At 43.1% G+C, this 25,938-nt stretch overlaps 1 protein-coding gene across 2 annotated transcripts in view; it reads right to left on the bottom strand.

The window, feature by feature from the left end:
- Positions 1-11,780: 11,780 nt before the first annotated feature.
- tmem64 (transmembrane protein 64) overlaps positions 11,781-25,938 on the bottom strand; it is a 65,483-nt gene continuing 51,325 nt past the window's right edge. For both annotated transcript variants that reach the window (XM_033020159.1, XM_033020160.1), the window contains one exon: positions 11,781-16,964. In XM_033020159.1, the coding sequence (XP_032876050.1) occupies positions 16,773-16,964 (192 nt within the window). In that variant the 3' untranslated portion in view covers positions 11,781-16,772. The remainder of the gene's footprint in view (positions 16,965-25,938) is intronic.

The raw sequence follows: 25,938 nt of genomic DNA, 5'->3' as shown, positions 1-25,938 counted from the left end.
TTCATGGGCTTGGTAAAATTGTAAATTGTCCCTAGTGTATGTAGGATGGTGTTAGTGTGCCGGAATAGCTGGATGGCGTGGACTCGGTGGGCCGAAGGGCCTGTTTCCGCACTGTATCTCTAAACTAAACAAAACATTGCATCAGTCCCAAAGATCATAAGGTCGTTTGCTGATAGTAGCAGGATTAGGCCATTCGGCCCATCAAGTCAACTCCACCATTCAATCATGGCTGATCTATCTCTCCTTCCTAACCCCATTCTCCTGCCTTCTCCCCATAACCCCTGACCCCATGACTTACTATATTTCCCATATTTTCAATAGTATTAGCCAGATCTGGAATAAATCCTGCTGTAACCAGTATTTCAGGAATGCTATTTTATTGAAAATAATCCACAAATTCATCAACCCTACACAATAACATGTTGAAAAATTGCAATTCATTTGATGTTACCCTTGAAACCACATTAAAGATTCATCATTTTTGCTCAGGATGCACATAAATTTTAGTGTAAATACCACAGTCTCAGGTTCATTACAAACTTCTCTTTTGGTCCCGTCAATTCCTTTTTTCGTCCCATCAATAATCAACACTAAATGTGTCACATCGTTCAAAATGAAACAATTGTAACCAAACTGATGAAAAGCTGTCCCCTGCTGTAAGTTTACATGTATTGCAATAATTTTTTGCACCTCATCAGACTTTGTGAAATAGAACCATATTATTTTAACACAACAAAGAAGTCTGGAGATAATCCCAAAGCCAAAACAACTCAACAAAAAGAGAAAACATTTGCTAACATGCTTAATAACTTTGTGCCATCAGTACTGCAGTCTATTATTTTTCATCCAGTCAGTGGAGAATACACACCTTTATCCAGTTAAATTACAAGATTAAATTTCAGTCTAAAGAAGGGTCTCGACCCGAAAAGGCACCTAGTACCTTATCTCCAGAGATGCTGTCTGACCCGCTGAGTTACACCAGCTTTTTGTGTCTATCTTCGTTTTAAACCAGCATCTGCAGTTCCTCCCAACAAATATATTATAAGATACCGTATATACTTCCTTCAGCAATTTGGAATGTTGTGACTATTAAAATGCTTCAAAATTATTTGTCTGTACTGTATTAATAATATAATTTTTTACGCAAAGGTAGAATACTTAAGCATTTGTGGAATTTGTTTCCACGGGGGGCGGCTGAATATAATTTAAAACGATGTATAAACTCGTAGATGCAAAAAAGCATTCATTGGGATGGGGAAAGCAGGGACACACTATTAAATGCTAGAATAGGCTCAAAGGGCCAAATGATCTTCTGCTATTATTGTCTACGTTTAAAATGATCAAATCTGGTAAACCTTTTCAAAGAGCTAATTTTCAACAACATATTACGCTTTTAGACATTGTAAAAATATTGTGCTAGACCATCAGTGTTCTGCAGTAAACCACCGCTGGCCTTGGTTATTTCTTCTCGAATTGGTGCATTTTGCAACTTGGAATCCATATCGGATCACACCAGCGCAGAAATTATTTGGATGTAACATACAGCGTAATATGCACACAATATACAGCGATTAATGCAATCGCAAAGGAATCTTATTACTAAAGCATTTCTCAGAATTATAGCAAATTTCTACAAAAAATAAAAAAATAAACATGCTCTGTTAAACATCACGTAAATCTTGAAATTGGCTCCATATCAACCTATTCAAGAGCCCAGAGTGTTTAATTGTCTTATGGACCAACACGGAACAATGAAATTCTTACTTACAGCAGCATGACAGGAACTTGTGAACTAGTCCATTCAGAAATATACTGATATATTAAATACGCTAAATCCAGATAATTTCTGTGCTGGTGTGGTACTCTAGGGCCTTAAAGTTGAAAAATACACTAATTCTAGAATAAATAGCCATGGCCTGGCGATTTTTTTAAAACTGTAGCCTACTGATCAGACATAATGAATGTTAAATATAACACTTATTAAATATTAATGGTTAAAAAACATGATCTACAGGCACTATTTTTCAGATTAATAATCCATGAAAAATTAAATTGTATTCCAAGATTCTGCTCACTTTTTCATTCAAGCTAACTGCATGAATAGCTTAATCGCCTTTGTATGCAATCATTTGAACGCAGCTCTAAGAATCAGCACTCAAAACTGCTCTTTTCCTAAATATTTTCTACAGAAAATGTAATTAAAATACTAATTTCTAACTGCAAGGAAATGTTAACTACTTAAAGGATTTTTACTAGCACAGGCAAGTTTAAATCTGCACATATGGAAGTAAAAAGTTCTCTTTGCTTATTTATATTCTAAACAATAATTTACTGAATGATTGGGAAGAAACAATTTGCTTTAGTTCAGCCCATTGCATCTTCAGGACAGGGAAACACTTTTTTAAACCACTAAAATAAACGCTGTTATGTAGAAAAACACAAACTGTTGTCTACAAGTAATAGAGACCACTATTTTTGGCAAAGTTTCATTACCTTGTATCAATTCAACACATGTCTATTTGTTTACACAATTTAAATTAATGCACTCCAGTAATTGACTCAATAAGTTGCAATACTTTTTAACAATTCATCTCATCGAAATCCATCACGTGGCTTAAAGAAGGTAGCAAATTTAACAAAGCGAAACGCTCCTGGGTTCTTCAGAGGAATGACAGCAAACACTTAACTTCAAGGGTGGTGCAGCGGTAGAGTTGCTGCCTTACAGCGCCAGAGACCTGGGTTCGATCCAAACTACCAGTGCTGTCTGTATGGAGTTTGTACATTCGTATGGGACCCGTACGGGATATCTCCAGGTGCTCTGGTTTCTTCCCACACTCCAAAGACGTACAGGTCTGTAGGTTCATTGGCTTGGTAAAATTCTAAATTGTCCCTAGTTGTGTTCTCCCGACGCCAGAACTCCATCATCCGGCGAGAGGGCCCGTAACATCGGGCCGCTGTTGCAGCGACTGCGGAGGCCTCAAATAGGCCCCGACCTCGGGTAAACACAGAGGACCAGGACTTAAATTTTTTTGTGCCTTCCCTCTCAGTGGAAAATGCTGATTCTGCTGTGAGGGGAAGTTCATGTTAAATTCTATAGTGTGTTGTATCTTTTCTCTTTTTTATTTTATATGGATGTATGGAAACCTAATTTACAATAGACAATAGGTGCAGGAGTAGGCCATTCGGCATTTCGCGCCAGCACCGCCATTCAATGTGATCATGGCTGATCATCCCCAATCAGTACCCCGTTCCTGCCTTCTCCCCATATCCCTTGACTCCGCTATTTTTAAGAGCCCTATCTTGCTCTCTCTTGAAAGCATCCAGAGAACCTGCCTCCACTGCCCTCTGAGGCAGAGAATTCCACAGACTCACCACTCTCTGTGAGAAAAAGTGTTCCCTCGTCTCCGTTCTAAATGGCTTACTCCTTATTCTTAAACTGTGGCCCCTGATTCTGGACTCCCCCAACATCGGGTACATGTTTCCTGCCTCTAGTATGTCCAAGCCCTTAACAATCTTATATGTTTCAATGAGATACCCTCTCATCCTTCTAAACTCCAGAGTGTACAAGCCCAGCTGCTCCATTATCTCAGCATATGACAGTCCTGCCATCCCAGGAATTATCCTTGTAAACCTACTGCACTCCCTCAACAGCAAGAATGTCCTTCCTCAAATTAGGGGACCAAAACTGCACACAATACTCCAGGTGTGGTTTCACTAGGGCTCTGTACAACTGCAGAAGGACCTCTTTGCTCCTATATTCGATTCCTCTTGTTATAAAGGCCAACATGCCATTCGCTTTCTTCACTGCCTGCTGTACCTGCACGCTTACTTTCATAGACTGATGTACAAGGACCCCCAGATCCCGTTGTACTTCCCCTTTTCGCAACTTGACGCTATTTAGATAGTAATCTGCCTTCCTGTTTTTGCTACCAAAGTGGATAACCTCACATTTATCCACATTAAACGTCATCTGCCATGCATCTTCCGACTCCCCCAACCTGTCCAAGTCACCCTCCATTCTCATAGCATCCTCCTTACAGTTCACACTGCCACCCAGCTTTGTGTCATCTGCAAATTTGCTATTTTCTTTTTTCTATGTAAATTTCTTCTATGTAAAGCACTTTGGTTTCAACGCGAGTTGATTTAAATGTGCTATATAAATAAAATGTACTTACTTACTTACTAGTGTGTAAGATAGTGCTAGTGTGCGGGGATTGCTGGTCAGCGTAGACTCAGCAGGGCGAAGGGCCAGCTTCCCTGCTTTATCACAAAACTAACCTAAACAAAGTCATAGTCTATGATATTAGGGCAATTCATAGAGTTATACAGCGTGGAAACATGCCCTTCAGCCCCACTTGCCCACACCAACCAATGTGCCCTTTTAACACTAGTCCAACCTGCCTGAGTTTGGCCCACATCCCTCTAAACCTGTCCTATCCATGTACCTTCTTCTTCTTCTTCTTCTTCCGTATGGCGGGAACAGCCCAAAGTTGTAGGACAACTTGTTCTATTTGATCTTATTTGATTGTGCACGCCAGGTTGATTGCATTCGTCAAAACAGGGCGGACCACATGAAGGTTGCAATCTCCCACCCTATCCATGTACTTGTCTAAATGTTTCTTAAACGTGACCAAGGGATTAGTCAAAGATACACATTTTTACGAGTGACCATAGGGTAAGAGGCACATTAAGTGGTTTGGTGAGAGAATTCAAAAGCAGTGTGACTTAGCAACTGAAGGCATGCCCACCAAACATGGGGAATTATGGGATAGTCAAGAGGGCAGAATTGGAGAAGTGAAGATGACGAGTTTAGGACTAAAGAGAATTATAGATAGAGAGATGCAATGTCATTGAAGAAATTGAAAACAAAGGTTAATGAGATTACTGCGGTAGAGTTGGTGCCTTACAGCCAATGCAACGCCGGAGACCCAGGTTCAATCCTGACTATGGGTGCTTGTCTGTACAGAGTTTGTACCTTCTCCCCGTGACCTGCGTATTCACCGAGATCTTCGGTTTCCTCCCGCACTCCAAAAACATACAGGTTTGTAGGTTAATTGGCTTTGTAAATATAAAAATTACCCCTAGCAGGTGTAGGATAGTGGTAGTGTGCAGCAATCGCTGGTCGGTGCGGATCAGGTGGGCCGAAGGGCCTGTTTCCATGCTGTATTTCTAAACTAAACTAAAATGCGACCTGCCATTGATCAGCAAATACCTGACTGGGTAATTAGGAAGGTGATAGGACAAGAGAGGGGGAGAGAGAGAGTGAGAGGGAGAGAGAGTGTGACGGAGAGAGAATGAGCGGGAGAGAGAATGAGAGATTGAGAGTAACAAAACCACAGATAAACTTACAACTATGGATGAAGTAGAGTCCTACAACGTGAAAATTTGGCTCCACTGCTCAACTTGCCCATGACAACCACGATACCCATTTAAGCTAGTCCTATTTGCCAGTGTTTGACCTTTTCTCTCCAGACCTTTCCGATTTATGTACCTGTCCAAATGTTTTTAATGTACCTGCCTCAATCACTTCTTCTGAAAGCTTATTCCATACAACTTTCAGCCTCTGTGAGATTTTCCCCACAGGCTTCTATTAAATCTTTCCCCTCTCACGTTAAACCTGTGCTCTCTAGCTCTTGATTTCCCAACCTTCGGAGAGACTGTATACACCCACCCTATCTATGCCTCTCTATTTATAGACCACCATAACATCACCCCTCAGTCTTCTACTCTCCAAGGAAGCAAAACTGAACACAATACTCCAAATATGGCATCATAAATCATCTTCCACAACTGCAACATAACATCCTAAACTAGTATACTCAATGCTCTTACTAATGAAGGACAGCATAACAAACAACTTATTCACCACAGAAAGACACAAAATGCTGAGATAACTCAGAGGGACAGGCAGCATCTCTGGAGAACATGGATAGGTGAGGTTTCGGGTCGAGACCTTCTTCAGACTGATCGGGGGGGGGGGGGGGGGAAGAATGCAGGAAGAGAGGAGCAGAACAAACCATGGCTGGTATTAAGTGAACTCAGCCGACGGGGGCTTTGATATGCAGATTGTTGACAAAGGCCAGAGACAGGTACAAGCGAAAAGGATAGAGTTGCGAATTGTGTAGCGCAAGGATAGAAAAGTTGCTGCATTTCCTCTTTGTTCCCATAATTCTGCTCTCCCCACACCCAACTAGAATATGTTGTCGCCGATTAACTGGACTCTGACAACTTGCATTCGATTTCCAGACACACTTCGTTTACTGGTGCACATGGAGACTAGTAGAGTCCCAGTTACCGAGCTACTCTGAAATTCCACCCAGAACTGTCAGCTTTTATGAAGATTTTAACCCTTGAAATCATGCGCACTTTCTTATCGATCACAATACAGTCTCAAACCACCAATACAAATACAATAACACTGAGATAAATAAAACTATATGCTACTCTGATGAAGGGTCTCGACCCGAAACGTCACCATTCCTTCTCTCTAGAGATTCTGCCTGTCTCGCTGTTACTCCAGCATTTTGTGTCTACCTTCGATTTAAACCAGCATCTGCAGTTCTTTCCTATACGTGTTATTTAATCCTTTATTTGTATTTTATTTTAGGAAGGATGATTATCAAGAGCCTGGTGCTCTAGGTTACAGCTAGCTGTACGTCAAAGGATGTCTATCAAGAACTTTGTGCTATACGACAAAGGATATCCAAAGGTGCTGCACAGCTACCTTAACCCTTGTCATACTGAACCTTCCACAAATAGAGCTCCCTTGGTCTTCTCCTTTCACCCCATCAGCCTTCACATCCAACAAATCATCCTCTTACATTTCCGGCACCTCCAATGTGATCACACCACTAGTCACAACTTTCCATCTCCACACCTTTCAGTCTTTGGCAGAGATTACTCCCTCCGTAACTCCTTGGTTCATTCATCCCTACTCACCCAGACCACCCCCTCCCTGGGTACTTTCCCCTGCAACTGCAGGCAATGTAATATCTCCCAGGGCCTTAGAGGTCCTTCCAGGTAAGACAGAGGGTCACATGCACCTAGTCTAACCTCATCTACTTTCAAAAGTTGCTTGGCCTAATGGTATGCAATTTCCTAAGAAATGCTAGGAACTCCACTTGGAACTGCGTGTAATTGCTCACCTATCTTTGAGGAAGATAATGACTCTTGTAGAAACAAGGAAGTGCAGATACTGGTTTACAAAAAAAAAAGACAACGTGCTGGATTAACTCAGTGAGTCAGGCAGCATCTCTGGAGAACATGGATAGGCAATGTTTCGGATCGAGACCCTTCTTCAGACCTGGTCTTTATAGAATCATAGAGTGATACAGTGTAGAACCAGGCCCAACTTGCCCACACCGGCCAACATGTCCCAGCTTCACTAGTTCCACTGCCTGCGCTTGGTCCATATCTCTCCAGTCCTATCCATGTGCCTGTCTAACTGTTTCTTAAACGTTGGGATAGTCCCAGCCTCAACTATCTCCTCTGGCAGCTTATTCCATACACCCACCACCTTTTGCGTGAAAAAAAATACCTCTCAGATTCCTATGAAATCTTTTCCCCTTCACCTTGAACCTATGTCCTCTGGTCCTCGATTCCCATACTCTGGGCAAGAGATTCTGTGCATCTGCCCGATCTATTCCACTCATGATCTTATGATTCTTGATGTGTTGTGTATTTATTCATTTATTGACTCGCAAACTTGGAGACAACCTCTCTGCTGCCATCCCACCTGCTTTCTAACATTGAACATCTTGCGGAGGGCAAATTTAAGCCTCTTTCATACTGTAGTTTCCCAGCAGTTGCACTGTGTCATGCAGTTTTTTGTGACCCAGCAAACAGCGTATAAACATGGATATGTCTTGAGTAAATGACAGCAGCATGAACATTACACTTACAACACTTTTGAAGGGTGTTTTGGAGGTTATAACAATTTAATTATTTGGCTCAAAAGGAGACTGATATTGATAAGAAATGTAACGTTGAGGCTCTCTATAAGGTGCTGGTCAGGCCACATTTGGAGTACTGTGAGCAAATTTGGGCCCCAGATCTGAGGAAGCATATGCTGGCTCTGGAGAGGGACCAGAGGAGAATTACAAGAATTATTCCAGGAATGAGTGGTTTAGCATATGATGTGTGTTTGACAGCACTGGGCCTGTACTCGCTGGTGTTCAGAAGATTGAGGGGGGGGGGTGGGGGGACACCTCATTGAAACTTACAGAATAATGAAAGGAATAGTGGATGTGGAAAGGCTATTTCCACTAGTGGGAGAGTCTACGACCAGAGGTCAGAACCTCAAAACTGTAGGGTGCTCTTTTAGAAAGGAGGCGAGGAGGAACTTCTTTAGTCAGAGCGTAGTTAATCTTTGGAACTCATTGACACAGAGGGCTGTGGAGGCCAAGGCAAGAGGATATTTTTACAGCAGAGATAGAGAAATTATTGATTAGAACAGGTGTCAAGGGTTATGGGAAGAAGGCAGGAAATTGGATTAGGAGGCAAAGATCAGCCATGATTGAATGGCAGAGTACTCAATGGGCCGAATGGCCTAATTCTACTCCCATAACTTGTGATAAGTACATGGACCTGCTGAATCCAAGGCTTGCTGAATGACAGATACACCAGCATTACATTGGGGAGCCTACCTTACCAATCCTATATTAGTCAATGCTGGTGAGCATCAGATTCATTACTCGTTACATAGGATCACCCAGTCTGGAGATGAGGAAGCAAAACTATATATTTTTTAAAGTAGAGACACAAGGAACTGCACATGCTAGAATCTTGAGCAAAACCCCAAATTGCTGGAGGAACTTAGTGGGGCAGGCTGCATCTGTGAAGGGAATGGACACGTGACTTTTTGGGCCAGGAACCATCTTCATACCGATTTGAAGAATGATACTGATTTTAAAATTAATAGTTTAAAAAAGTTCTTTTTTTTTCTAAATGTATTGCTTTACTTTAAGTATGGTTTTTGAATGTCTTTTGAAAAAGTGACAAAACACACTCCTATCTTTGATAAGAGACAATGCTCCAAGACTAGTGCCTTATCAGGACTGTGTGGGGCACAGCCTCAGCAGGACACCATCAAAGACCTGCTTACTGCTGAGCAGAGTGAATTTAATTACTGGAGCTCCCCATAACTGCAAATGGGTGGGGATTGCAAATGTGTATAAAATCCATAAGGGGGAGGGGTGGTTAGATAGGGTGAATGCATAGTCTGTAATCTGGAGTAAAAATGTATAACCCAATGGTTTCAAGTTTAGTGTACAGCAATCCAAATATTTATATGTACATTTTGACAGTGACTGAGAACATGTTATGATGGGGTATGGTTTGGGTGAGGGATGGAAAGAGGTATGGAGAAAAGAAGACTTGCATGTATACAATGTCTTTCACCAACTCAGGATATGCCAAAGTTCCATACAGTCATTGAAGCATGTTTTTGAAAGATGTCCAGTGTTGTAATAAAGGAAGCAAAACTCGCAGTGGGTTCCATAGAGCTCCCACAAACAGCAATGTAAGAACATTTAGGGTCATTTTTAGTTCATTGAGGCGTTCATTGCTCTATCCAAAAGATGGTATCTCCAAGCCTAGATTTGTGTGCTCCAAACTCTGGAGAATTCACAATTACTCAGAGCACAAAAGTTGAGTTATGAATCTGGTTTTTTTAAAAAGCACGATTTTGCATGTGTAGTCAGGAAAGTATTTTAGCAACCATTCAAGAGACATTAAATAATTGGAATCACTTGTTAGAATATAAGTTTTAATTTTGACAAGCTTTTTATTCTTTAGGTCCCACACTGGCAGTGGCTGGCCATATGAATGTAAAGTTTATGAGCATCAGATTCTTGATGGAGATCATTCACACCAAACTTTAAACAACTATGGTGACATTTCTGCTAAAATCACCTGCCAATGACAATAAACGGTATTGTATTGTATTGCAGCTGATAACTGGAAACCTCTACATACATTACGTATCACTGATTATACATGATAGCATTGTGCCATTATATCAAGGCGTCAGCAAGCAGAATTCATATTTGAGAAAACCTTAATACTTTTCCAACAAATATAAATGGTGGTTCACTTTAATTGAATTCAAACCTTAATTAAATTGTCCACCATTGTGCGTTTGCCACTCTACGACAAAAAAGTTGGGATAACATTTTTGCATCAGTTCAACTTTTGTTTATAGAGAAGTTACAGCTGTATTTTACATTTATTTACAATAAAAAAACTATTATGTAATCAAAGCTTCGAGTTCTAAACTGTTGGATCTGTACCCGTTTCACTGATATTCATAGGCAAGCAGGGAACAATATATATTCTTTATAGTGTGCTTTTCTAAAACTTCATACAACCAAACACTCTTCTGAGAAGGGGATTTTTGCATTGATTAACTTGGTGGTGATCTGGTTCAGATGCAAACATCATAGAATTTTTAACGGATTTAGAAAGAGCATATACATGATCCATGTCTTTCAAATTGTAATCAATAATATAGATTTCCAAGGTAGACAAAAATGCTGGAGAAACTCAGCGAGTGAGGCAGCATCTAATCTATGGAGCGAAGGAATAGGTGACGTTTCGGGTCGAGCCCCGAAACGTCTCCTATTCCTTCGCTCCATAGATTAGATGCTGCCTCACCCGCTGAGTTTCTCCAGCATTTTTGTCTACCTTCGATTTTTCCAGCATCTGCAGTTCTTTCTTAAACATAGATTTCCAAAATGTGCAAAGCATAATCATCTTGCTTTACTGCCTTCCACCATCACAATTCAGAGCAGAATTATACAAATCCAGTATGTCCATTTTGAGAAGATTCAAATTATTTATCAAATATATTTTCACCACTATTTATTACTTTGGGTATTCACTACCACTGTTTAATTTTTGTTCTATGATTAGTTTCGTTTAGAGATACACCGTGGAAACAGGCCCTTCGACCCATCCAGTCCACGCCGACCAACGATCTCCCATACAATAATTCTATGTTATCCCACTTTCGCATCCCACATACTGAGGGCAATTTACAGAAGCCAATTTACCCACAAATCTGCACGTCTTTGGAACCAGAGCACCCGGGGAAACCCCACGGGGTCACAAGATGAACGGACAGACAGCACCCGTAGTCAGCATCAAACCTGGATCTCTGGAGCTGTAATGCAGCAACTCTATCGCTGCGCCACTTTGCTGCCCCCTGTTATCCTGAGAGAATTTGTAAAACATTTCCGTGGCTTAATGGCCATACAACTCAAAACACGATGTACATGTCAAATAAAAGACAATTCAGTACTTGATATGTGCCAGAATTGCATTGTGATTAATTCCAGTACCTATTATGCACCCAGGTTATAAAAACAAGAGTACAAATAGCATTTGTAACATGCAACTCTGTTTCAACATATGCAGAAAATCATTATAGCATGAAATGTAAATAAAGTGGCTATCAGATTACCATCAAGGAAAAATTAGTCTGGCACTGTGCAACAAGCAAACAGAAAAAAGACATTCATTCAAAGTATTTGTTCATACCATTTGCGGCATCTCTGCTATTTATTGCGTCATTTATCAACATACTTGCTATTTAATCTGCTGTAAAAGATGATAATGCAGTAAATGATGCTGAACATAAAATGAACTAAAATATTTTATCTCACCATGAATGAAAATATTTCTGATCCTGTCAATTTAATGAATCTTTAGATTTGTCACGAGATAGCTGAAAATTCCATTAATCAAGATGGATGGCCAGTCAAATAATTAGGCTTTTGTGTAACAGCAACAAGTGTTTTATTTCATAGGTTTTAATTTAGAAAAGCAACTAATTTAATGGATTATTATTTAAAATGCAGAGCAAAATTACCCAAACACTCCAGAAGTGGACACACCACTGAGATTATTGCAGACCTCTTTAATAACAAATGGGATCATAGTTTGCAAGATGTAGAGATTAATATATCAAAATGTTGATAAACCCCTCAGTACCAAAATGTTCACACAATACAGTAACAAAAAGCTTTAAGAAGTTAACATGTACAATTGATTAGTTTCAGATAAGCTTCAAAAGTGTGCAAGCACGCATACATTTTCAGAAATGCATGGTACATTTTGAACCCGTGCAAATTGGAATAAATCGCAAAAAATATATCACTTTGTGATTGCATTTTTACTTCCATATTCTGATGAATAGGAGCATGCTCTTGTGCATTATGTTCCTATTCCTATCTGGTTCAAACAGATGATTATTAACAGGTAATGCCTCTAGATTAATGCTGACTCTACTGTACAGAATAGTATTTAACCTAATTCATTAATAACCGCTTCAACAGTTGGGTAACAATGTCAATTTATATTTGGAAATGTTCTCTGCTGCCACCCTTTAGAAACAGTATTTGATTAAAATATATTTAACTAAAGTGCATATTGCAGTAACATGAGTTATCCGGGCTGCTACTCTTCAATTAGAAAGCTACAAGCAAATGCAGAAATATCTCTGAAGATGATGTTCATCTGATCAGCAAAACAACGGAGGAGTTTTAACCAAACTCAAGGAGGACGCTTTGATTGTTTCATAGGGCTGAAGATTGATGGAGGATTAATGGAGCTGGTAAACGAGAAGATACAGGCGCAAGGAGCTAGAGCAGAGGGGTATAGGAAATAGGGAGAGGTGCACCCTGTTCAAGGAAAGGAGGAGGGGGCCAGGTAGCTACGGAAAGAGAGGGAGGGGTGTCAAGGATTGGGAAATACAAGGATAAAGGGTCAGGGCACCAAATGGAAAGAGATTCAGTGGTGTTTACTCTAGGTACAGGTGGAAAAGGAAGTGACAAGGCAGCTATAGGCAAGGCCATCTTTCCCCGAGTGTACTTCATCTTGCATATATGCTGACAGGCGCTCATACACATGGTAACCTAGTACAACCATTAACATCCATGTAACTGAGCCTGGCCTACGGTCGTCTTGGAGATTGTTGGGCCAGGATCAAGATCTTAGTTTGATATATCCAAGTGATAGCTGGTTGTGCAGTGGCCATCCCACATTCAGATATCAAACAGAGGCAACTTTCACTCAATAAATTCTGGGCACTTATGGGCAGCATCAACAGGGAGAGACGCAAACAATGCTCCTTTATCAAGGCCCAGAATCTCTCATGCTCACAAGACATTGCCACCCTGGGGCGAGACATAATGGGCAGAAAAATACCAACTCAAAGCACGACATCTGCAAGGGCAACCGGGAAAGGGAACACTGACTCCAATGGGGTGGTTTTTGCTGTCCAGTGAGCTATTCTGCCATCTCAGTGACTCACCAAAGGGATAAGTGAACACTTCATGACTCTATCGCCCCAACACAGAACTAACACGCTACAGCCATCAGTGTACATGGCCCAACCACAGAAGCAACAGATGAGACCAAGAATGGCTTCTACTCTGACCCTGAAAGAAACCCTACCCCGGCAACTGCGAACTGATCCTCCTAGGTAACCTGTGTAGGAAGGAACTGCAGATGCTGGTTTAAACCAAAGATAGATACAAAAAGCTGAAGTCTGAAGAAGAATCTCGATCCGAAACGTCACCCATTCTCTCCAGAGATGGCTGCCTCTCCTACTGAGTCACTCCAGCTTTTTGTGCCTATCTCCCGGGTGACCTCAATGCTCGGGTCACAACAGTTGCATTCCTCTGGCAAGGCATGAAATGAGAATAGGAAAAACAATTACAGTTTAGTTCTCCTTTAGTTTAGAGATAGAGCCCACCGACTCCGCGCCGACCAGCGATCCCCGCATATTGACACTATCCTACACACACTTGGGACAATTTATACATACACCAAGCCAATTAACCTACATACTTGTATGTCTTTGGAGTCTCCTCCTGACAATATTCTTGCAGGCCCTGTCTTGTTATGACCAACACCAGTCCCAAAACCTTATAGCAACACCCCTGACGCAGGCATTGGTTCTTGTTAAATTATTTCACAGTCTGACCTAAAAACTAAATATAAATATATAATGTATAATGTATACAATGAATTTGGAACAATGACCTCATTAAATCTGCTTCATAATTGAATAAGATAATGGCTATTCTGATTGTACTCCACGTTCCCCACACCTTTCCACTTGTTAAATATCTAGCTACTTTTGCCATTAAAATATTTAAAGGCACAGTTGTTACTGCTCTTTGAGAAAGCACTCCAAAAACTCATGATCCTTAGAAAATATTTCACTTATCTCTTCTTAAATGGGCGACTCCGTGCTTTTCAATAGTTCTACATTTGCCCACTGAACTAAGCATCCTCTCCACATCTATCCTATCAAAATCACTCTCATTTTTCTAGACTCCAGCGTAAACAAACCTACCCTGTCCGATGACTCCTGAGAAGACAACATATGATACATTCCTGATACCCAGTCCTGAAAACCTTCTCCAAACTGCTTCCAGTACATGAACTCCTTCCTTAAATAGGGAGATCATTACTAAGCATAAAGCTTCTTTTTAAACGCTCCACTCCAGTTGTGGTCTCAACAATGTCTTACATAAGTTCTGTATTCTATTTTTCTAGCAATAGATGAGAACATTGTTAACTCCTAGTTACATGAAGTGTTTGCTAGGCAGGGTGATGGGAACTCCAAAAGGAATTTAGAAACTAGTGAAACAAAGCTGGAAGGAGACATTAGAAATGTAGTAAACAAAATAAGTAGACAACAAATATAAATTCAAGCAACAAAGTGTGTTAAAGCATAGAAAGTTAGTAAAATGACAAAGATTCAATATCTGAATACGATTTAAAAGTAAACAGGTATGATCTCTTTGCCACTGGGAAAATTTGGTTGCAGAATTAGGAATTAAATATACCAGGGAATCTGACATTTAGGAAGAACAGGCAGGAGGACAACCAGGTGATAATATCAATAAGGGAACAGATTGGCACAGTGGCGAGAAATCAACGCAAACCAGAATCAATATGGGCCAAGGTAAGCAATAACAACAGACAGAAAACATTGGTAGAAGTTATCTACATGCTATCAACCAGTAGTTGTAGCATTGAGCATGTCTTAGATCAGGAAATTCGAGGTTCACATAATAAGGTGAAAGATGAATTTACGGAATGTGCCAGAGATGCATTTCTAGATTAGCATGTTAAAAATTTACTGGGGAAGAAGTTATTTTAGATCTTATCCTATCGTGCCCAATAAGGCAAGTTAATTGATAATCTTGTTGTAAAAGGGGGCCTTAGCGAAAGAGTGATGATCATATTAAAGGTGTTGACACCTAGTTTGAATTCAAGGCAAAAACCATGGTCTTAAATCCAAGCAAAGGCACCAAATGAAAGCACGGGAACATTTGGGTGTGTTTGGCTGAAAGAACACATTGAAATGTATGACAATGAACAGGCAATGATTAGCATTTAAATAAATAACATTGTAAAACAAAAAGAGATATTGACTCATCCTTGACCATCCATTCTGTATTATGCTTGGGTCACTTCCCATTTATCCGGCAGCCACCCCTCAGCAGAGGCAGATGAAATACAACTGGGCCTTTAGTGAACCAGAACAGCCTTGGGCCATCTGAGGAAGATCAGAAACTCATACATAGCAGTAACTAGTGTACCTGGCAGCAGAGATTCCTGCCCTTATATTTCTGAGTCAAGGACTACCTACATCAGAGCACTGAAGAGATAATGCCAACTGCCTTCAGAAAATCCTCCAAAGCTACTGCCATGATAACCTGGGAGAGAGTAGTGTGCCAATGGTTCGCATATCATGGCAGTCCTTTGGGATTAAGCATCCCCAGCATAAAGGACATAATTGCACGCGTTGCTCCAATGTTCAGGCCATATTGTTTACATGCGCGACACCAGTCTCCCAAAACAAACATACTATTCAGAGGTCTGTCTAGGGAAGTGAACCAAGCAGATGAAGAAAGAGTTAAGTAACTCCTCACAACCTTTGAAGACGTAACATTCTCTTGGAATCTCTGGCCATGGTCGTTCAAAATGGAGGAGCGTTCAGAATGGCATCAAGGATCTTGAGTGCCACCATCAGGAGCACACAGGTGAGCAAGGAAAATAGGAGTGGGCCACCTTCCAAAATGTCCACATCTAGCACCTTTGCCCCGCCTGTGGCAGAGTTCCACATTGCCCTCAGAACTAGTTCAAGTGAAGTCAGTCAGGCTTAATCCCAAAGGACTACCTACAAAGAAGACATTTGTATGCTCAAGTTAAATTCAATTGTTCTGATCTGTGCATCTAACAGTTCATTTCTCTCTCCACGCCTGGGAACAAACTTTGGTTCTTGCTCTCTTGATCCTGTGTATCAACGAGGGATGGTCTTATTCAATGCACCAGTGCGAAGTGTACTAGATTGCGAAATATTGCACTTTCCAAATATTTTCCAAGATTAATTGTCTAGGAGGCAATCCTCCTTACCTTACTGGTGGAGAACATGGTCGTTAAATCCTGCACAGCACAGAAATAAATGATTTAACTGAACAACATGTCGGGCTCAGTTATCAAGATATCACTAATATTTATTTGATCGTTCACCTTCATCTCTTTTTCTGCCAACAATTGTACTCCATCATGGTATGGCTTCAACTTGTATCTATTCTAGGTGTCAGTGCCATTCTCTTAGCTTTACTTTTAAAGCAGTTGTGTGAATCCATACCTACTAATGTATAATAATTAGGCATTAGCCTCACAGGCATTTAACTTAAATTAGTACTAACTGGCACGTTTACAGTTCCAGGGATGTGTGCAATTATCAGTCAGACAATATTAATCCCAGCACTTGTCAGTGTTGAAGTCCTCTTATTACAGAATGTAAAGCTGGCTCCATTTGGGTGACCGCCTTTAATCAGTGAAGTCTTTAGCTCCATTTGGCAAGCAAGAATGGCTGCATCCAGTTCTGTATGTGCCCTGTGCACAACATAAAACATCAATCCAACGCTTATGCATATCTGCAGCAAAAAGAAAGCAAAAATAACCATCAGGATTGTGTATAATTTACTCAGTGCATGTACTGTACTTTCGTTAAACTTTCCGTGTGATCAATTCAACATCAAAATAATGGTAAAGTCATTTTGTTTTAGTCAGCAAAGATGGCGGAGGTAAAATGAGTTCTGAATAAACAGCGCTTTATGGCAAATTGTGTTAAAAAAACCCCGATTGTAACAATGGGGAAAAGGGAGTTAGGGGGGCTGGAGTTTTTCAGATGCACAATAACAAAGTTATTTTTCTCATAGGATTAAAAAAAGTTTTCTTAATATCTATAGATTTTGTTACTCCAAGCTAAAAAGATTAAAACTCCACGTTACGTTGCTCAATAGAGTTTGATGCATAAGCACTAGTGAAGTCGGCAGCCTAGCTAACTTTTTGTTGTTGTTTATCATGGTCCTTACAGAGTATGTTTACATATCTGTTGGGCTGCTGCAAGTAAGAATTTAATTGTTCCATTTCGGGACATACGACAATAAAACAACTCTCGACTCTTGACTCCCGAGAACGAAGTGAAAACTGATAATTGAGCGAAGGTCGTGCATAAACAGGATTTATTCCTCCCCCTCAAGACTTTCTTTTTGAAGTGATTTTTTCTGCTTGTCAAGTTAAGGGCCTGTCCCACTTTCCCGAGTTACTCATGAATTCTCCTGAGTTTTCCCCTTGCTTCAAACTGGGAGAGTGTCTGTAGCGAGTCCGTAGGAGCCCATAGCGAGTATGTAGGAGGCCGTAGGAGTCCGTAGATATTTCGTAGCGGCTCGTAATGCCAGCCGTAGGTACTCGGGGCATCAGGTAAGTCGGGACGTTTTTTCCAACATGTGGAAAAATGTCCACGAGTAAAAAAAAAAATAGCCCCGAGTACCTACAGCTGGCTATTACCGTAATTCTCCGAGTTTGAATCAAGGGGAAAACTCGGGAGAATTCGTGAGTAATTCGGGAAAGTGGGACAGGGGCTTTATAAAGTAAACTGTGGCCACAAGGTTTATTTGGTTTGTACAAGGTAGACACAAACTGCAGATGCTGGAATATTGAGCAAGAATAAAGTGCTGGAAGAATTCAGTGCATCTGGCAACATTTCCATCACAGAAAATGTACAGGTCACATTTCGATTCAGTACCCTTCTTCAGTCATCTAGACCGTCGGGGGAGAAAGCTGGAAAAGAAAGGTAGGGGTGGGGCGAAGCCTGGCAGGTGACTGATGGATACAGGCGAAGGGAGGATGATTGGCCAGAGGAATGGAAATGGGCGAAAGGGGGTAGCTAAAGAGGAAGGATAAAAGGGATCTATGGACCACGGGATGGGAAATAAGCATATGGAGAGGAAAGGAGCAGGATGACTGGGTTGGTGGGGGTAATGTGTGCACACTGGGCTGAGGTCAGGGAAGACCAAGAGAACGAGGGAAGGGTATTACTTGAAATTGGAGAATCCAATGTTCAAATCACCTCGCTCACACATTTCTCCCACCACCCCAGTCACCTGCTTCATTCCCCTTGTCTTATGCATATCAGCAAATTACTCCTCCCCCTCACCTACATCCACCTATCACTTGCCAGGCTTTGCCCCACCACCTCTTATTTTCAGCTTTCTCCCCACTACTCCATCAGTCCGTGGAAGGGTCCTGACCCGAGACATCGTCTGTCCATCCTCCCCAGATGCTGCCTGACCTTCTGAGTTCCTCCAGGACTTTTGTATGTTAACAAAACAAATCTATAAATAAATGATCGAAAATGATCATTAAATGCAGATGGTTGTGCCATGATAATAATATGGGTTTGTGATCAAGTACACAGATCTCCAGCAGATATCTCCAGATCAACTACTGAGCTGGAATGCAAGTTGGAGACACTGGGAGACGTTTCTGAATTGTTTACACCAAGCTTCATTCACGTGCAGGATCAATGGGTCCTATCTCAAAGCCCAATGGGAATGTGAATGGGATAGGGTGAGAATCTTGTCACTGATGTCATTGAACAGGTACAATATACTTTGCTACATCACTGTCTGTGAAAATGTGGATAAAATGCATTGGAAAGATGCTTTCTTCAGCACCACAAAGAGGTTATTCAAAGAATGGAAGATACACAAAAAAGCTGGAGAAACTCAGCGGGTGCAGCAGCATCTATGGAGCGAAGGAAATAGGCAACGTTTCGGGACGAAACCCTTCTTCAGACTGATGGGGGGGTGGGGGGGCGGGGAGAAGAAAGGAAAAAGGAGGAGCCCGAAGGCTGGGGGATGGGAGGAGACAGCAGGAGGGCTGAGGAAGTGGAGGAGACAGCAAGGACTAACAAAATTGGGAGAATTCAATGTTCATGCCCCCAGGATGCAGACTCCCCAAGCGGAATATGAGGTGCTGTTCCTCCAATTTCCGGTGTTGCTGTTCAAAGAATGGAGTTGGAAACTACAAAGGGAAAGCTGAAGGGCTTCAATAATCATAGGAAGGTCTCAGATAATATCCTACTGAGTCTAAATACCCACCACCCATTTTGGGACACATTCTAAATCAGCGTGGAAGGAGATCAGAGGAAGCGCTAGGATCCGGTCATTATGGCTGTTAACAGGGCAAGTAAAAACAGGTTAAGAGGTCGTTTGGAAAGAACCAGGAGCTAACAAATCTTCCAAGGATTATGCTGCCTGGATTACTCTCTGATCCACACACAAATCGCCATTCAGATAAGGAAGATGAACACGCAACTAGAGGGGTAATGCGGGAAAGAGGGATTCCACTTTGTGTGATAGTGGCATCAGGCCTGCGACAAGAATGAATTGCATCTTTGTGAGCAATTCCCAAATTAGCCGAGGCAAGGGCCCTAGCGTAAAGAATATAGAGGACAATCGGGAGGACTTGTCAAGGGATCTGTTCAGTTCGGAGAGGTAGACAGTTAAGGGCATGTCCCACCTGGGCGACATTTTCGGCGACAGCCTAAAAAGAGGTTGTCGCGTCGTGGTCGGATGACGCGTGGTGACGCATGTAGTGACTCGTGGGTGACGTGCGGTGTCTCCCTGCTGCCCCAGGATTTTGGGATGTTCAAAATCCAGGGGCGACAGTCAACAGTCTCATCATGTCATGCACCCTGTCACACGCTGACGTATGCTGTCCTGCTGGTAACGCCAGGTTAGAGTTAGGGACCACAGATGGGCTGTAAAATATTCTTCTTTCATTGCATGGATTTTAAACATTAATATATTAAAATTGATACAATAAAATCAACTGTGCAAATGATAAGATGTCTGAGTCGTTCAGTTTTATTTACAGATGTATGGGTCCGCTTCCAGATCCAATCACCGTCTCTAACTTTTCACAGGGATGGATTCAGTGAGTGTAGACTGAACTCCCCTCTTCCCCCCTCCGCACCATCCCTCCTTCTCCACTCCCCCCCCCCAGTTCTCCCCTCCTCTCTCCCCGTTCTCCCCTCTTCCTCCCTTCTCCCCGTTCTACTCTTCTCCCCCTTCTCCACTCCCCCCCCTCCCCTTCTCCCTCCTTTCTCCCATTCTCCAAACCCCCCCCCCCCCCCATTTTCCCCGATGCCCCCCATTGTGGACCCAGCCTGTGACAGCTAGATTCCACTAATAGTACTGTACAAAGGCCACGTCATCTGCTTTAGTAATATTGACTATGGGATGAATGCAGACTTTGGGACCAACACCCCCCCCCCCCCCCCCCCCCCCCCCTTGCCTTGTTTCAAAATGGGTGGTGGGTATTTATACTCAGTGGCCGGAGCAGGTGGGTGACACTGGTACATTGACAACATTGCCTGTACCCAGTTGAAAAGCCCGCTGCCTCTGGGGGTTTGGAGAGACCATTGGAAGAGAGATCTGCCTCTGGGACAACTCGTGGCCAACAGTTTAGTTCCCATGCAGAATATTGGGGGTTCGAGTCCAACCCCTGGGGCCCATGTCACATTTAGTTCATAGAATCAGTGCCCTTCGGCTCACCGAGTCCGCACCGACCAACGATCCCCCGCACACTATCCCACACACACTAGGGACAATTAATACTTATACCTAGCCTATCAACCTAGAATTAGGGTTAGGGTTTCCTCCCGCACTCCAAAGGCACACAGGTTTGTATAAATTGGCCCTAACGTGTGTGGGATAGTGTGCGGGGGATCGCTGGTGGCAGGCTGGGTCCACAAATGGGGGGCGTCGGGGAAAGTGGGGGGGGGGGGGGGGGTTGGAGAATGGGAGAAGGGCGAGAGAGGGAGAGAATGGGATGTGAGGGGAGGGGGGAAGTGGAGAAGGGGGAGAATAGTGGAAATTCTGTTTAATTGGGGGGAAAAATAGTCCCATATTTGCTGACTCATTTTATTTTCCACTTTATTTTCACTGCTGAAGTTCCTACATAATTTCTGATGGCCATGTATTCCTTTATGATTCAATGATACTTTATTGTCACCAGGGCTCGAAATTAGCGGTTGCCCGGGTGCCAATGGCAACTTACAGTCCCGCCGGGCAACCTAAAAGCCCTGTCATTTTGCCCCACTTGGCAAGCAACCGGGACACCTGCCCGCCATCCGTGTCCAGGTCTCGGCTCTCGGCTCCAGCTCTCGGCTCCAGCTCTCGGCTCGGGTCTCGGGTCTCCGCTCGGCACGGCCGGCCGCCGAGCACATCATCGGCCGTGCTTGTGCGCATGTGCGACCCTGCACATGCGCACTGCCACGGCAACTGGTCGGCGTCGGCCACTTTCTCCCTCCCTTTGCATTGTGGGAGTTCTGGCCGCCATTGCTGTCCGGTCACTGCCTCACTGCGACCGCTGAAAAACAACACAGAATCACTCCCTGGAGCTGCAGAAACTCCCTGGAGTAACTCTTGCTTCTTGGTTTCCTGGTCCTCCAAAAATATTCGAAATGGAATTTAAACTGGTGGACCCACCACCGCCAAACTCTGAAAAATAACAGCCTATTGCTTCTTATCTGTTCATTTATTGTGTAAATATATGGTCTATAGTATATAGACACAGTGAACTTTTACCTCCTGTTCTGTATTATGTTTACATATTCTGTTGTGCTGCAGTAAGCAAGAGTTTCATTGTCCTATCTGGGACACATGACAATAAAACTCTCTTGACTTGACTTGGACTTAGCTACCTTAAATTTAGTTGTGTCTGGTTGGTACCTATGGTAGGGTGAAGACTATTCCATGCTTTAATTGTGCGGGGCAACTCCATGGAGCAGCCAGCATCTCTGGATAGAAAAAATTGGGTGACGTTTTTCGGGTAGAAACCCTTCTTTACATTTCCTCTGGTTTTAGTGTTTTTAGTTTAATTTAAAGATACAGCGTGGAAACAGGCCCTTCGGCCCACCGAGTCCACGCCGACCACTGATCACCCGTACTCTAGTTCTATCCCACACATCAGCGACGTAAGTCAAGAGTGTTTTATTCTCTCACATCCCAGTTAGAACAATGAAATCCTCACTTACAGCAGCACAACAGAATATGTAAACATAGTACCCTGTAAACAATGTTATAAACTAGAAAACAAAACTCCATACAGACAGCACCCATATTCAGGATCAATTCCGGGTCTCTGCCAATTTTAGACAGCAAATTTATGGCCAATGTACTGCCCCAATAGCCTTGAACTGAATTAAAACATACAGTAGCTATAAAGGGGGACATAGCGTCACTTAGAGATTTAAGACTGAAAATGGAGTTTCTTTTTTTTTAGTAACCAAAGTTATCAACGTATAATTATTTGTGTGTTGGAAAATAAAATATAGTGGCACAGCTGGTGGACTTGCTGCGTCACACGCCAGAGATCTGTGTTCAATCCTGTTCTCGGGCACTGTCTGTCGAATTTGCACATTCTCCCTGCAAGCGTGTGGGTTTCCTCCCACATCCCAAAGACGCATTGGCTTCGTAGGTTAATTGTCTCTGTATAATTGCCCCAAATGTGCAGGGAGTGGGTGAGGAAAGTGGGATAACAGAACTTGTGTGGATGGGTAGACAAAAATGCTGGAGAAACTCAGCAGGTGAGCAGGCCTGGATTTACGTATAAGCTAGACAAGCTTAAGGTTAGGGCCTCGAGATCTAGGGGGGCCTACTCACCTCGCTGCCTCACCGGACCCGTCGAACCTCGCCGCCTCACCGATCATCCGCCCACCAGGACCTCCTACTCTTTGCCCGCTGACCCTGGCCACTCCACCGCCCTCCAGCAGCCCGCAGCCGTCGCCTTACTGGCAGCCTGGACTCAGCACCGGGCCTGAAGTCCCCACGCTGCAGATTCCCACTCCCCTGGGTTTGACTGCGCTGGGTCCTAGGGCTAGTCCCCCAACCCTGGTAATCTCAGTGGCTGTTCCACTGGGTCTTCCCCATTCCCCTCAAACCATGTGACCCCAGCTCTTCCCCACCCACACTACAGTCCTCATACCCCCCTACCCCCTGACCACCCACCACCCCTCCACCAGATATCGCCTTGGCCTCAGCCCACTCACCTGCCTTCCTCTGGCCCCAACCCTGCCATGTGTTCACCTGACCTCCCTCTCTCAGATACCGAACCGCTCTATGATCTTTGCTCAGCAGAGGGCTCACCCAGGGTCGGCCTTAGGAGGTGCGGGGCCCAATTGGGAACAATTTTGGTGAGCCAAGGTCTGTAGATTCATAGAAATATAATTAAATTTTAATTACTTTAATTGGCTAAGGGGATCAGAGGGTATGGAGAGAAGGCAGGTACGGGATACTGAGTTGGATGATCAGCCATGATCATATTGAATGGCGGTGCAGGCTCGAAGGGCCGAATGGCCTACTCCTGCACCTAATTTCTATGTTTCTATGTTTCTAAAGTCTATTATAGACGTTATATCTCTATGGTAGGAAGGAAAGTAAGCAAAATGTGTGCTTAACAAGTGCATGCGACTAAAAGTGTCACACTGTCACTGTCGGGTAGTCATGGTCCTCTAGTCGTGGGGGTGGGGGATTGGGGGGGGCTCACAAGTGAAATAGCTTAGGGCCTCTCTTCATCTAAATCCGGCCCTGCAGGTGAGGCAGCATCTATGGAGTGAAGGAAATAGGCGACGTTTCGGGTCGAGTCCCTTCTTCAGACTGATGTCGGGAGGGGTGGGGGCGGGAAACAGAAAGGAAGAGGCGGAGACAGTAGGCTGTGGGAGAGCTGGGAATGCGAGGGGTAGGAGGGAGAAAGCAAGGACTACCTGAAATTGGAGAAGCCAATGTTCATACCGCTGGGGTGTAAACTACCCAAGCAAAATATGAGGTGCTGCTCCTCCAATTTGCGGTGGGCCTCACTCTGGCCATGGAGGAGGCCCAGGACATAAAGGTCGGATTCGGAATGCGAGGGGGAAGTGCTGCGCCACCGGGAATTGAGGTTGGTTATTGCGAACTGAGTGGAGGTGTTGTGCGAAGCGATTGCCAAGCCTGCGCTTGGTCTCACCGAGGTTGATCATATGCTGAATAACCATATTTTTGTTTGGAAGGGGAAAGAGATAATAGAAATTGCATTCCTTGCTACGTGTAAAAATAGATGAGATATTGTATTGTAATTTTGCTGCATGACATTGTGGTATATATCATGTCTTGAATGGTGAGTATGTTTAGTTTGTGACTTTATTTGAAGCAGAAATAATATGTGAATGCTTCATTGAGCATAATTCCGACTGGTAACTACGCACTTCATCCGAGCACATTATCGCACGCGTCATGCAAGCCATCTTAAATGACCACCTAAACTGTCATTTGGCAACCTAAAAAGCTGCCGAGGTTGCCCGGCTGGCAACAGGGAAAAAAGGTTAAGCGAGAGCCCTGGTCACATGTACCTAGGTACAGTAAATTGTTTGATTTTGCATACAAGGCACAAAGTACACCGTCAAAGTTACAAAGTACACATTATAATCCCAATGGTCCTTCTTTGTTCTTGGCGGCCCACGCCAACCGAGTCATAGAGAGGATCATAGAGTCATACAGACTGGAAACAGGCCCTCGTCCCAACTTGCCCACACCGACCAATGTCTCATCTACACGTCCCACCTGCCTGTCTTTGGCCCATATCCCTCTAAACCTGTTCTATCCATCTACCTGTGCAAATGTTTCTTAAATGCTGCGATACTACCTGCTTCAACTACCTTCACCACCAGCTCGTTCCATACACCCGTCACCCTCTGTGTGGAAAAAGGTACCCCTCAGGTTCTTATTAAATCTTTCCCTTACTATGGGTGCTTTAGGGAAGCAGGTAGGGAGTTTTAGGGAGAGAACTCTAGTTTTAAGAAAGATGAAGGCACAGACAACTTCAATATCTTTCCACATTTGCCCATTCCATGTTTTTTTTCAGACGTTCTTTAGCATAAATCATTGCCATTTGTATGATTTCTTTACTAACTGTGCATATTCTTTGAAACATGACTGTGCTGTTTGCTGACTATAGCAGCAAAGGGGAACCTTCCTTCGCAGTTGGATCTAGAAACATAGAAAATAGGTGCAGGAGGCCATTCGGCCATTCGAACCAGCACCGCCATTCATTGTGATCATGGCTGATCGTCCCCTATCAATAACCCGTGCCTGCCTTCTCCCCATATCCCTTGACTCCACTTTTTCCTGCATCTAGCTTGTCCAGTCCATTTATAATTTTATATGTTTCTATAAGATTCCCCCTCATCCTTCTAAACTCCAGTGAATACAAACCTAGTCTTTTCAATCTTTCCTCATATGACAGTCCCGCCATCCCAGGGATCAATCTCGTGAACCTACGCTGCACTGCCTCAATCACAAGGATGTCCTTCCTCAAATTAGGAGACCAAAACTGTACACAATACTCCAGATGTGGTCTCACCAGAGCCCTATACAACTGCAGAAGAACCTCTCTACTCCTGAAATCCTCTTGTTATGACTTCCTCGTCTGCAGACCTCAATCAGTGGTCAGTAACAACATCTCCACCTCACTGGTCGTCAACACTTCTACTCCTCAAGGCTGCGTGTTTAGCTCCCTGCTCTA

This window comes from Amblyraja radiata, chromosome 4, assembly GCF_010909765.2.
Source record: "Amblyraja radiata isolate CabotCenter1 chromosome 4, sAmbRad1.1.pri, whole genome shotgun sequence".
Classification (NCBI taxonomy): Eukaryota; Metazoa; Chordata; class Chondrichthyes; order Rajiformes; family Rajidae; genus Amblyraja; species Amblyraja radiata.
This window is presented reverse-complemented; position numbering and strand designations above follow the sequence as displayed.